Below are 13,110 nucleotides of genomic sequence, written 5' to 3' on the forward strand. Positions count from 1 at the left end.
ACATCCTGGGAGAAAGAACCAAGAACTCACAGGAGCTGAAAGAGGAGCTGGAACACAACCCGGGATCAACAGACACCAACCACGTGCCTTCCTGGCTAACAGAGGTTTCCTGGATGCCATCAGCCATTCTTCAGTGAAGGTATCATCTGTTGATGCCTTAATTTGGACACTTTCATGGGCTTAGGACTGTAACTTTGTAACCAAATAAAACCCCTTTATAAAAGCCAATCCATTTCTGGTGTTTTGCATAATGACAGCATTAGCAAACTGGAACAACACCTCTGGGCCACAGAATCCTGATTGAAAACCGGCAACTAGAATCACACTCTACGGTTTGCTGTGAGAAGGAATGGAAAAAATTTTCCTAGTGTTAAAAATCCACACAACTGTTCTTTAATGGGTACAAGCAAATGTTCAATTTGTGCCTTCTAGGTCTGCATCAGTATGTGATTATCAGCACATATTAAAGGCTGTATGTGAAAGGAAAAGGATGAGTGTGGGGGAGGAGATAATTATCTCTAAGTTAAGCAACAGTATTTGGTTACAAACCAGCACATTTATACAGTCAGTGGGCTCAGAGAAGCCTCACAAAAGAATATTCTCCCCTGAAGTAGGAAGTGAACTATAGATCCACTGCCAGATCCACCCAGCCCAACTGTACAGCCCAAAGTTGATTCGAATTGTCTGAGCATGTAGGGGATATACTGCATTTTGTTATTTTCTTTTTATTGAGAGTATTTTTTTTTCTTTTCAAAGCCTTCTCTTGCATTCTTTGGTGTGTGCTTCTTGCGAAGTAAAAGGATTGGGAAGGAGAGTGTGATACTCACCAGTCATTGGGCAATCACATCCTGGTAATTTTTGGACAGTTGATACCTACTTACTTTTTCTCATCCTCCTTCCCACTGCCTGCCTGTTTATTCTTTTCATATGTAAATATTTGTTTGTACTGCTAAAAAAATGGGAGGGGTGCTTAAAAACCACACCACCATTATTATATCTAACATCTTCAACAGTTCTATTTAAAATGGGTTCATACCCACAGGTCCAGGGACTTTTTGAGAGATATAATTCAATCCCCAACAGGATCTTAACCATATTGAGTTTTTCTGTAACTTCTTTTCTTAATAGGAACCTTTTCAATTTCTTCAAAGACTGACAAATCAATAAAAGGAAGATAAATATGAAGCCCAGTATAGAAAAACAAGCAAAGGATATGAATGGGTTATTCACAAAAGGGAAAGCACAAATGACCAATAAGAAGGGATATTTATCCTTACTGCTAGAAATTAGAACAAAGATACAATTCCATTTCTCACTATTATAGAATTGGCAAAGATTCAAAGAAATGATAATGCACGTGGTTTGCAAGTGGTGAAGTGAGCGTTCTCATACACTGATATGAATAGCGAGCTTTGAGATGAGCCTTCTGGAAGGGAATTTGGCAATAATAAAACCTTGAGGATGAGTGTGATATTTGGTGGAGCAATATCATTTGCAGGCTTTATCCTAAGGACATAATCATTTGCTTACAACGTGCATGTAAAAGGAAGGGATTAGACAAGAATATGGTGGCACATCCATAACACAGAAATATGACAGGGCGATTACAATCATGTTTTAGAAGAGGACTGACTGATGTAGAAGAATGTTCATGACATATTGCCATGTGAAAAAGGGAGACTGCAAACAAGGGTTATGGCAGGACCCCGTTTTTGTTTGTATGTATGTGCAACTAAATGACTGAAAGGAGATTCACCAAAACATTAACAATGATAAATTATCCTGGGTGGTGAAATTATAGGTGTTTATTTTTTTCTTTGTGCTTTTCATTGTTTTCTAAGGTTTTTACACTGAGCAAGTATTACTTGTGTAAATTAGTGGGGGAGAGATGGGAAGATATTAAAAATTGTTTCTAAGAGAAGTACAGGCTGGTATAAGAAAAACCGTCAATGAACCTAAGACTTTTATCCTAAACAGCGCCAATGTTTTGATACTGGACAGCGGGGATGGGAGAGGTAACTCTCAAAACGCCCCTAGGTCTGGGTTGCCACTGATTTGCCAGGTTTCAGTGTGGCCTGACTGCTCAGGGCAAGGGCTAAGGCACTCAGCCCCAGAGCATTCTCCTTTGGTCTACTTAGATTTCTGGGTTAGAAGTCGAAGAAGTAAAGGAAATGAGAACAAATCATTCTGCACAAGGAGGAAGAGGGAGGCCAGGGTGCAAAGGAAGTGGTCTTGGATACTGAGTGTCTTCTCATGACTCACTAGACTGCTCAGGCATCACCCCACAGAGAGAAAGCCACCAGGATCACCCAAATTCAGAGAAAAGGGACAACTTTATGAACCCGCTGCCAGCACAGACTGCTCTGTAGGCAGAAGCACAGCGGTTTGCAAATGAAACAAGGAGGGAAATTCACCCTCTGCTCTCATTCCCCTGAAACTGCTTTCTTTCTCCAACCTGAAATTTGTTCAGGGGGAGGAGGGCTGAATGTTAACAGGTACTTAAATTTATTTTTCTTTTTTGATGTAAAATTGGCTTGGAGATCAGAATGTCATATGCCAAATTCCAAATGGGATGATTGTTTTTAAAAATGGAACTAAAGCTAAAAATAGATACAAAGATGGAATCACTGACATAGCCGGTCAGGATGAATGTTAGAAGGTGGTGATGTTTCAAATGTTACAGAATCCTGGAAGAGGCAGCCTTAAACAAAGACCAAAGAGAAAAGACTTCTGCAACCATGGGCAAAAGATCAAGCAATAAGACCTGTCTTAGTTTTCTGGCTGCTATGGCAAATACCACACTATGGGTTGGCTTAAACAATGGGAAATTATAGGCTCAAAGTTTTGAGGCTAGGAGAAATAAAAAATTGAGGCATCAGAAAGGCAATTCTTTCTCCTGAAGCCTGTGGCATTCTGGGACTGGCTGCTGGTGATCCTTAGTCCTTAACTTTTCTGTCACATGGTAATGTACATGGTGATGTCCATTCCTTTCTCTTCCAGTTCCTTTGGCTTATGGCTTCTGGTTCTTCACAATGGCTTTCTCTATATAAAGCCTCCAGGAATAGGATTAAGACCCAACCTCACTCAGTTGGGCTACACCTTAACTAAAAATAATATCTCCTTGTACAGAAAGCTGTGGATGAGATGAATAGAAAGGAAATCAATGGAAAACAAATTTAATTTGGTCAAGCTCAGAAAAAAGTGGACCAGCAGATGGAACTTAGGCACAAATTTGAACAGATGAAGCAAGATGGGATCACCAGATAGCAGGTTGTTAACCTTTATGTGAAAAATCTTGATGTTGGTATAGATGAGGAACACCTCTGGAGTTTTCTCCATTCAGTATAATCACTAGTGCACAGTTCATGATGGAGGTTGTCACAGCAAAGAGTTTGGTTTTGCATGTTTCTCCTCCCCAGAAGAAGCCACTGAAAGTTACAAAAATGAATGGTAGAATTGTGGTCACTGAGCCTCTGAATATAGCTTGAGCTCAATGCTAAGAAGAGCACCAGGCTCACCTCACTAACCAGTATATGCAGAGAATGGCAAGTGTTAAGAGCTATGCCCAAGTCCATAATCAATGCCTACCAGCCAGCACCTCCTTCAGGTTACTTCATGGCAGCTTTCCCACAGACTCAGAACCTGCTACATATTATCCTCCTAACCAAATTGCTCAACTAAGACAAAGTCCTCGCTGGTCAGCTTAGGGTGTCTGACCTCATCCATTCCAAAATATGCCATGCTATCCATCCAGCTGCTACTAGACCACCATTTAGAATTGAGATCAGCTTCTTCACAGATTCCATGAGTCATGTCAACACAGTGTGTTGCTAATACAGTAACACAGACAATGGGTCCATGTCCTGTGGCTGCTGCAGTTGCAGTTGCACCTGTTGTCTAGGTCATTCCACAGTATAAACATGCTGCAGGAGTTGGCAATGTTCAACATCTTAATACACAGCCATAAGTTATTATGCAGCAGCTTGCTATTCATGCACAAGATCAGGAAACTTTGGTTCCATGTTGACATCTGCCCCTCCGCAAAAGCAGAAGCAAATGTTGGGGCGAACATCTATTTCCTCTCATTCAAGCCATGCACCCTACCTTTGCTGGTAAAAGCACTGACATATTCCTGGAAATTGGTAATTCAGAACTTCTTTATATGCTTGAGTCTTCCAGAGTCTCTGTTCTGAGGTTGATGAAGCTGTAGCTGGCACTACAAGCCCACCAAGCTAAAGAGGCTGCCCAGAAAGCAGTTAACAGTGCCACAGGTTTTCCAACTGTTTAAAATGAAGCACAAAAAAGAACTCATGCTTTACCAGAGAAAAATATCCACATATCAAAAAAACTTAAATATTGTGGGGAAAAAAAATCACAAAATATAAAATAAAAGAAGGAAAGAAAACTTTGAACCTCATGGTACTGAGCAAATGCCAGGTCTATCAAACACAATGCTAGTCCTAGACTTAAGTTAAAGACAACAACAAAAATTAAAACAAAAACAAATTAATATTTTTATAGACTCTGGGAAAAAGAATTTGCAGCAAAGTACAAAAATTTAAAGCATTCCTTTTTTTAATTTTGTAATTCTTTACTGTGGAATTGTTCAGAAAATCACTGTTATAAATAACAGAATTGAAAAATGAGCAAAGAAACATAATTTGGATTACAAAAGTCTTGCTTTAATAAAAATTCCTTAAAACAGTGGGGAAAATTATAACATCTTCAAAAGGTCCTATTTACAATGGGTTCATACCCACAGGAATGGATGAAGTTTAAGAACATGTCCCCACCCACACCCCACGGTAATTCAACTTATACAAGACCCTACCTTTCCTGTCTAAGGGAGAGTCCTCACTGCCCCCTTACCCATCTCCTCAGTCCAGCTCAACCACAGGCCAGGCTGCTGCTGCCACATCCTCATTGCCACCTGGTTTTGAGGTCTGAACCCTGTGAGGACCCATTTAAGCATTCCCTAGTGCCCCCCACCCCAACTCTGCCTATACAGACCCCACACATTGAGAGTCATTTCTATGCCCATCCTTTAGTCTCTCACCTGACTGGCTCTCTCAAAGCCCTACAGCCTTGTTCCTTTTATTTCTGACTTTTGCCTCCTTTTTGATTATGTACTTGTCTTATCCTTAGCCTTGTTCTTGTGGATTATTTGGGATTTTTTATACATAGGATCATGTCATCTATGAATATAGATAGTTTTACTTTTTCCTTTCCAATTTGGATGCCTTTTATTTCTTTTTCTTGCCTAATTGCTTTAGATAGAACTTCCAGTACAATGTTGGATGACAGTGGTGAAAGCAGGCATCCATGTCTTGCTCCAGATATTTGAGACAAAGCCTTCAGTATTTCACCCTTGAGTATACTGTTACCTGTGGACTTTTCATAAATGCCCTTTTATCATGTTGAGGAAGTTCCCTCATATTCCTATTTTGCTGAGTGCTTCTATTATGCCAGTGTTGGGTTTTGTTAAATGCCTTTTCTGAGTCAATTGAGATGTTCATGCAATATATTTTTCCTTTGCTCTATTAATGTGATATATTATATTAATTTATTTTCTTATGTTGAACCACTCTTGCATTCCTGGGATAAAACCACTCTATCATTATGTATAATCCTTTTAATATGCTATTGGATTCAATTTGCTAGTGTATTGCTGAGGATTTTGCATCTATATTTTTAAGGGAAATTGCTCTATAATATTCTTTTCTTCTGATATATTTATCTGGCTTTGGTATCAGGGTAATGCTGGCCTTGTGGAATGAGTTAGGAAATGCTCACTCTTCAATTTTTTGGAAGAGTTTGAGAAGAACTAGTGTTAATTTTCCTTTGGATGTTTCATAAACTATTAAATACAGGAAACTGAGCTTTTCAAGAGCTTTCTAGAATTTTTAATAGTCTACTGTTGAGGTTTTAACAATTTTAAAAGCCTAAAAACAACAACAAATATTAGGCCTATATAAAGAGATTAAGACAAAGTAGTTTACTTCAAATACAGAGAGTTAATTACAGAAATGGAATGTACCAGATTATTTAGAGACTGTTACATTAGAGGACAGTGCTCTCATGACGAAGTCCAGTGTATCCTGAATCCTGGTGTTATTTCTTTCTATTAAAGAATGATTTCTCCCAGATGAGTTCATGTTTTCTTCTGGTTCAAGAGGAAGAAGGGTATGGGGGTTGAACAGACATCGAGGCTCCCCCAAGATGCCAACTCTGTAAAAAGAATTATTGGTATAGCTGAAGCAGTGAGGTGTGTGGTTGTGGTTGTATGTGTGTGTGTATACAAAAACTAAAGTTTTCCTTGTTTCTATGAAATACCACTGTAGTCTTACATATGGGTCCAAAAAACTCAGTCCACAGCAAGATTTTTACACTGGGCCTTCCCACATTTCTCAAGGATGATTCTTATATAGAAAACCTTGGCCTTAAAAGGTTTGTTACTCCTCCAAACTAGAACAATTTGGAGTCTGGCATAGTTTTCTAGTAATTTTTTCTAGCCTAGATGGTTGTACCTTGAGATGTTCTGGAAAGGAAAAGATGGAGAGGAGCAGGGGAGATGTGGGAAGATGGGGGTTTTCATCTTTATTCAACTTTCTGGCAGAGACATAGTGCCTGATCCCTGACCCTCCCTGGCCTGATACAGGAAGTGACACTTAGGGCTCTCCTGCCTGTCTCCTTAAGCCACTTACATTGGCATGGGCACTGAGTCCAGGCTATCCATGTGCTTTTGGATCTGGGCAGGGAGTCTGATGCCTGCTTGGTGATACTTTTTCTCAAAGATATTCTGAGCTTTTTCTTTGAGAGAGGGCAGCAGAGTAGACATGACTGGAGAGCGCATGTTAATGGCTTTTTTAATTGCTGGGCGTTTTGCCATCATTCTCCTGTGAGAGGAAAAACAATAACATTTAGGTTACATCATCCTGTTTTCTAGAAATGTTCTGGAGCTTAGGAAAAAAATCAAAAGGTTATACCTAAATTGCACAAAAGTCATGCGTTTCTTCTCCCCCCCCGATTCTTCATCCTCATGCTTCCTTCGAGGAATGTTGAACATATTGGTACGAAAAAGCCTCCCTATTTCTTCCTCAATCTCTGTCAAGTGTTGACGTCGGAAGACAATCCAAGCTATGTGTGTACAGAAAGTAAAAAACGACTACGATAGAAAATAGACAAGAATCATATCCACAGCTCTGATGTGAAAAGCTCCCACTTGTCTATATGTTATGACTAAGTAGACTCAACCCAGATGACCCAATTTCTCAATATTCCTAGAAAGCTACTGAAAATTATACACGTACACCTTTACATAAGGAAAATCAGACCAGAAATTTAAGGTATGCTGTACCTTGTTAACATCCTTTTTAAAACATATATTCACTAAAAATAAATGACTGACAAGTGGCTACTGGTTATTGTTATACTTTATGTCTAATATCAAAGAGAAAAGCCTCCCAACAAAATGACTCACCTCAAAGAATTTCCAGTCTTTTTGTGTATCTGATATTTTCTCCCTGCAATATAACAAATCATAACTATAGGTTGAGAGGGAAGTTCTGTGTTTCAGTGATCTAGTTCCTTATTTTCCCGAAAAGGCTATTTTGCAGGATTCATTACCCATGGCCCCAAGATTATTTAAGCTGCATAAATGCTATCAAAAGGCATTGATAATGAGTCTCATTATCTCTTTTTTCTTCAACATCCTAGGTTATCTAAATTGCAATCCATAGAGTGTTTGGTCAAAAGTTAATATAAATTCAGGATAAATAAGCCAGTGCAGAAATGTATCCTTCAAATGCCTCTGGTGATATGAGTGTTAGGGAGCTGTGCCGGTTTGTATATATTATGCCCCCCCGAAAAAGCCACATTCTTTAATGCAATCTTACAGGGGCAGATGTATTAGTGTTGATTAGGTTGGAATCTATTGATTGAGTGTTTCCATGGAGATGTGACTCAATCAACTGTGGGCAAGACCATTGATTGGACAATTTCCATGGAGGTGTTACCCCACACATTCAGGGTGGGTTTGAATTAAATCACTGGAGCCATATAAAGAGCTGACAAACAGAAGAACTCAGAGCAATTAAGAGGGACATTTTGAAGAGCAACTGAGCTAAGAGAGGACAAAACACCCCAAGAGCAACATTTTGGAGAACACCATTTTGAAACACAACCTGGGAGCAAGTGGACGCCAGCCGTATGCCTTCTGAGCTAACAGGTTTTCTGAATGCCAATGGCCATCCTTCAGTGAAGGTATCCTGTTGTTGAGGCCTTACCTTGGACACTTTATGGCCTTAAGACTGTAACTTTGTAACCAAACAAACCCCCTTTATAAAAGCCAATCCATTTCTGGTATTTTGCAAAAAGGCATCATTAGCAAACCAGAATAGGAGGTGAGGAAAGTGGAAAGGTAATTAGGAGGTAACACATGATATTAAGTAGGTATGGAAGTAAAGAACCAGAGGTAGGTCTAAAATGAAGAAAAAGAAAGAAATCTTAAAGGTTTTGGTCAGATACAAAAAGAAATTGAAACATAATCAAAATGTAACCAATAGACCGAGAACAACTGCATGCTCCTTCTGAAGGAGGTATATAGATTTGAGCCTTATCTCTCTCTCTCTTTTTAATGCAATTTTATTGAGATATATTCACATACCAGATAACCATCCAAAGTATACAATCAATGGTTCACAGTATCATCATATATTTGTGCTTTTATCACCACAATCAATTTTTGAACATTTTCATTACTCCAAAAAATAAAACATGAAAATAAAAAAGAACACCCCAAACATCCCATCTCCTTATTCCCCCTACTATTTTTTTTGTCTTCATTTTCTTATTCACCTATCCATACACTGGATAAAGGGAGTGTCTGTCACAAGGTTTTCACAATTACACAGTCACACTGTAAAAGCTATATAGTTATACAATCATTTTCAAGAATCAAGGCTACTGGATTACCATTCAACAGTTTCAGGTATTTCCTTTTAGCTATTCTAAAACACTAAAAACTAAAAAGGGATAGCTATATAATGCCTAAGAATAACTCCAGATTTATATCTTGACTCTATTTGAAATCCCTCAGCCACTGAAACTTTATTTTGTTTCATTTCTCTTCCCCATTTTGGTCCAAGACAGCATTCTCAATCCCACAATGCCAGGGCCAGGCTCATCCCCAGGAGTCATGTCCCACATTGCCAGGGAGATTTACACCTCTGGGAATCTTGTCCCACATAGGGGAGAGGGCAGTGATTTTATCTGCAGTTGGCTTAGAGAGAGAGGCCACATCTGAGCAACAAAAGAGGTTCTCTGGGGGTGACTCTTAGAGCCTTATCTCCTAAAGGCAGGTGTTTGCCCAGGAGTCCTTCCAACAGAAATTTAAGGTTGATACTGTACTGAACATACTTCATGAACTTGGCCTCTGTTCTCCAACACAGGCCATTCTTATTCCTATTTCCAGCCTTAAGAAAAGCAAGCATAGAAAGGGGCAAGATGGGGGCATAGAGAGGTGTGGAATTTAGCTAGCTCTCTAGAGCAACTAATAAATAGCCAAGAACAACTAGAAAATTGTCTGGAACAACTGTTGGGGGACGTCCGTGACTGGACACACATCATAAACCAGCCTGGAATGGTGGAACAGCTGAGACTGCAGCACAGAACTGTAAGTAAAGCCCCTCAACTGCAGAGCTGGCACCCCTCCCCAACTGGCATGGCAGGCTGAGTTGGAAAACTTTACTGTGGGAAAAAGAAGCAGGCTACCTGGAGCAAGGGACAGTAACCCAACCAAGATCCACCTGCAATTTTAATTAACAAATTTGTAATACTGAACATAAGCTATAAGCATAGATAAACCCAGAGCAAGCAGGAAAGTACCCTGATGTTGCTCCCAGCAGAGAGGAGGTGGGGCTGAAGGGAAAATAAATAAATAAATAAATAAATAAATAAATAAATACAAACAAACAAACAGAGGCTTTTGGAGACAGCTAGCTCAGAATACTGGAAACTGTCTGTGTCCTAGAAAAGAGCCACAGAGAACCAGGTACCAACAGCAGTTGACCAGTGAAACTTGGGGGCTGGGGACTGGCTCTGAAAATGGGCTTTCTCTCTTTTTCCTTTTTTTTTCTCATTCTAAGTAGCTCATTAGAGAAAGCTTCAGGCATTTTCAATTGTCAGCACTGACTCAGGCAAGGGTGGAGTTATGAGAGTCAGAGAGACAAAGCAGGAATTTAAGCATATGAGATAACTCCCTAAAGAGTGTATCTTCCCTAAGAAAAGGGGGTGGGGCCCAGCTCAAGTGGCTGCCCTCCCTCAGAGAATTCAGACCCCAGGTCCTGGGGGGGGGTGGTGGGAATGAGAAACACCTTAAGCTTGGCTTCTGACATCCTTGGTGCCTGGCCAGGACAGGGTCCACTAAGAATTAAAGGGGCCACACCTCTTTACACCAGGGGGGAGCTATAGGCTGACAAGTGCCACCTGCTGGGCAGGATAGGAAAAGCACAGAGTCTAGAGGCCTTGCAGGAAAGTCTGACAACCTGCTGGATCTCACCCTCAGGGAAACCTTATACTGAATACAATCTCCTCCTGAGACCTGGGCATCTGGCCTGGGAAAATATGATTGTGGTAATCAAGGAAACCATATGCCTACACAAAAAATTATGAGTCACTTTAGGAAAAACGAAGATATGGTCCAGTCAAAGGAACAAACACACTTCAACTCAGATACAGGAATTGAAACAACTAATAATTAATCCAACAAATCTAAATCAGTTCAAAAATCAAATCAATGAGTTGAGGGAAGATATGGCAAAAGAAATGAAGGATATAAAGAAGACACTGGACAAACATAAGAAAGAACTCAAAAGTCTGAAAAAACAATTGGCAGAACTTATGGGAATGAAAGGCACAACAGAAGAGATGAAAACCACAGTGGAGGCATACAACAGGAAATTTGAAGAGGCAGAAGAAAGAATTCATGAACTGGAGGACAAGGCAGCCGAAATCCTACAAATAAAAGAACAGATCGGGAAAAGAATGGAAAAATATGAGCAAGGTCTCAGGGAACTGAATGACAACATGGAGCACACAAACATACGTGTCATGGGTGTCCCAGAAGGAGAAGAAAAGGGAAAAGGGGCAGAAAGAATAATGGAGGAAATAATCACTGAAAATTTCTCATCTCTTATGAAAGACATAAAATTACAGATCCAAGAAGTGCAGCGTACCCGAAACAGAACAGATCCAAGTAGACCAACTTAAAGACACTTAATAATCAGAGTATCAAATGTCAAAGACAAAGACAGAATTCTGAAAGCAGCAAGAGAAAAGTAATCCATCACATACAAAGGAAGCTCAATAAGACTGTCAGAATTTCTCAGTAGAAAGCATGGAGGTGAGAAGGCAGTGGTATGATATACTTAAGATGCTGAATGAGAAAAACTGTCAACCAAGAATTCTATATCCAGCAAAACTGTCCTTCAAAAATGAGGGAGAGAACAATCGAATGTACAATTTGTTTTGTATGACTGCGTGGTATGTGAATATATCTCAATAAAATGAAGGAAAAAAAAATGAGGGAGAGTTTAAAATATTTTCAGACAAACAGACACAGATAGTTTGTGAACAAGATAGCTGCTCTACAAGAAATCCTAAAGGGAACACTACAAGCAGATAGGACAAGACAGAAGAGAGAGGTTTGGAGAAGGGAGAAGAAATGAAGACTCATAAGGGTAAAAAGAAAGAGAGAGGAAAAAATAAAAACAAAATAAGATATGACTTATAAAATCCAAAAGACAAAATGATAGACAGTAGACATTATGTTGAGTGAAATTAGCCAGAAATAAAAGGATAGATGCTGTATGGTCTCACTAATATGGACTAACAATGATAAGCAAAATTTGAGAATTGAGAACACAGGTTATCAGGAGATACAAAGAGATTAGACATTGAGCATTTGATGTTGAAGAAGTTCAGAAGGTTCAACAGGATTGACTGTATAGATCCAGAAATGGAATGGACAGCTGAATAGCAGTTGACGGTAACACAATATCGTAAGTACCCTGAACAAAGATGAGTGTGAGTATGGTTGAAAGAGGAAGGCTAAGGGCAGGTACGACAGCAGATGGAAAGATAAAAGATAAAGACTGGGATTGCATAACTTAGCAAAACCTAGAATGGTCAATGATGGTGATTAAATGTACAAATATAAGAATGTTTTTAAATGAGGGAGAACAAATGAACGTCAACATTGCAAGGTGCTGAAAACTGGATGGTATAGGGAAAAAATACAATCAATGCAAACTAGAGTATATAGTTAATGGCAACACCGTCTAAGATGCTTCCATTAATTGCAACAGAGGCAATTTACCAAAGCTAATGTCTATAAGAGGGGGATATAAGGGAGTGATATGGATTCTTGGTGGTGGTGATGCTGTCTGACCTTTTCATTGTATTTTATTTTTATTTTTCTTCTATCTTTTGTATTCTATTCTTCATTTTTTTTCTCCTTTTCCTCTTTCTTTGGGGAAGAGATGGAAATATTCTCATATATATTGTGGTGGTGAATGCATAATGATTATACTAGGAATCATTGATTGTTTACTTAGGGTGGATTATATGGTGTGTGAATAAAACTGTTAAAAAATAAACAGAGGGATACAAGTGCTGGAGAAAATGTGGAGAGAGGGATGTACCTACTCCCTGTTGGTAGGGAAGTAGAATGGCACAGCCCAGCTGGAGGGCAGTGTGGTGGTTCCACAGGAAGCTAATGCTGGGGTTGCCATACAGTCCTGCAACCCCATTACTGGGTATATACTTGGAAGAACTGAGAGCAGGGACATGAGTGGACATTGAACACTGGTGTCAATGGCGGCCATATCCACAATTCACAATGGATGGAGGTTGCCTAAAGGTACATCAACTGATAAATGGAATGGTGAACTGTGGTGTAGACATACAATGGAATATCAAGTGGTGGCAAGAAGAAATGAAGCTGACTAGGCACCTAGGTGAATGGACCTTGAGGACAGACAGTATGTTGAGTGAAATAAGCCAGAATCAAAATGACAAACATTATAATTCCTCACTAATATAGACTAACTA

At 39.5% G+C, this 13,110-nt stretch overlaps 1 protein-coding gene and 1 pseudogene across 5 annotated transcripts in view; one reads left to right on the plus strand and one right to left on the minus strand.

The window, feature by feature from the left end:
- Window positions 1-3,144: 3,144 nt before the first annotated feature.
- Window positions 3,145-3,707, plus strand: LOC119532620 (annotated as a pseudogene).
- A 9-nt stretch (window positions 3,708-3,716) lies between these two features.
- PPP1R36 (protein phosphatase 1 regulatory subunit 36) overlaps window positions 3,717-13,110 on the minus strand; it is a 72,196-nt gene continuing 62,802 nt past the window's right edge. For 3 of the 5 annotated variants that reach the window (XM_037832540.1, XM_037832539.1, XM_037832537.1), the window contains 4 exons: window positions 7,481-7,523; window positions 6,987-7,165; window positions 6,705-6,896; window positions 5,711-6,228 (listed from right to left, as the gene is read on the minus strand). In XM_037832540.1, the coding sequence (XP_037688468.1) occupies window positions 6,042-6,228; window positions 6,705-6,896; window positions 6,987-7,165; window positions 7,481-7,523 (601 nt within the window). In that variant the 3' untranslated portion in view covers window positions 5,711-6,041. Of the gene's footprint in view, window positions 4,281-5,710; window positions 6,229-6,704; window positions 6,897-6,986; window positions 7,166-7,480; window positions 7,524-13,110 lie in introns of those variants that run through there. The other 2 variants (XM_037832538.1, XM_037832541.1) reach the window with 2 other exon arrangements.

This window comes from Choloepus didactylus, chromosome 4, assembly GCF_015220235.1.
Source record: "Choloepus didactylus isolate mChoDid1 chromosome 4, mChoDid1.pri, whole genome shotgun sequence".
Classification (NCBI taxonomy): domain Eukaryota; kingdom Metazoa; phylum Chordata; class Mammalia; order Pilosa; family Megalonychidae; genus Choloepus; species Choloepus didactylus.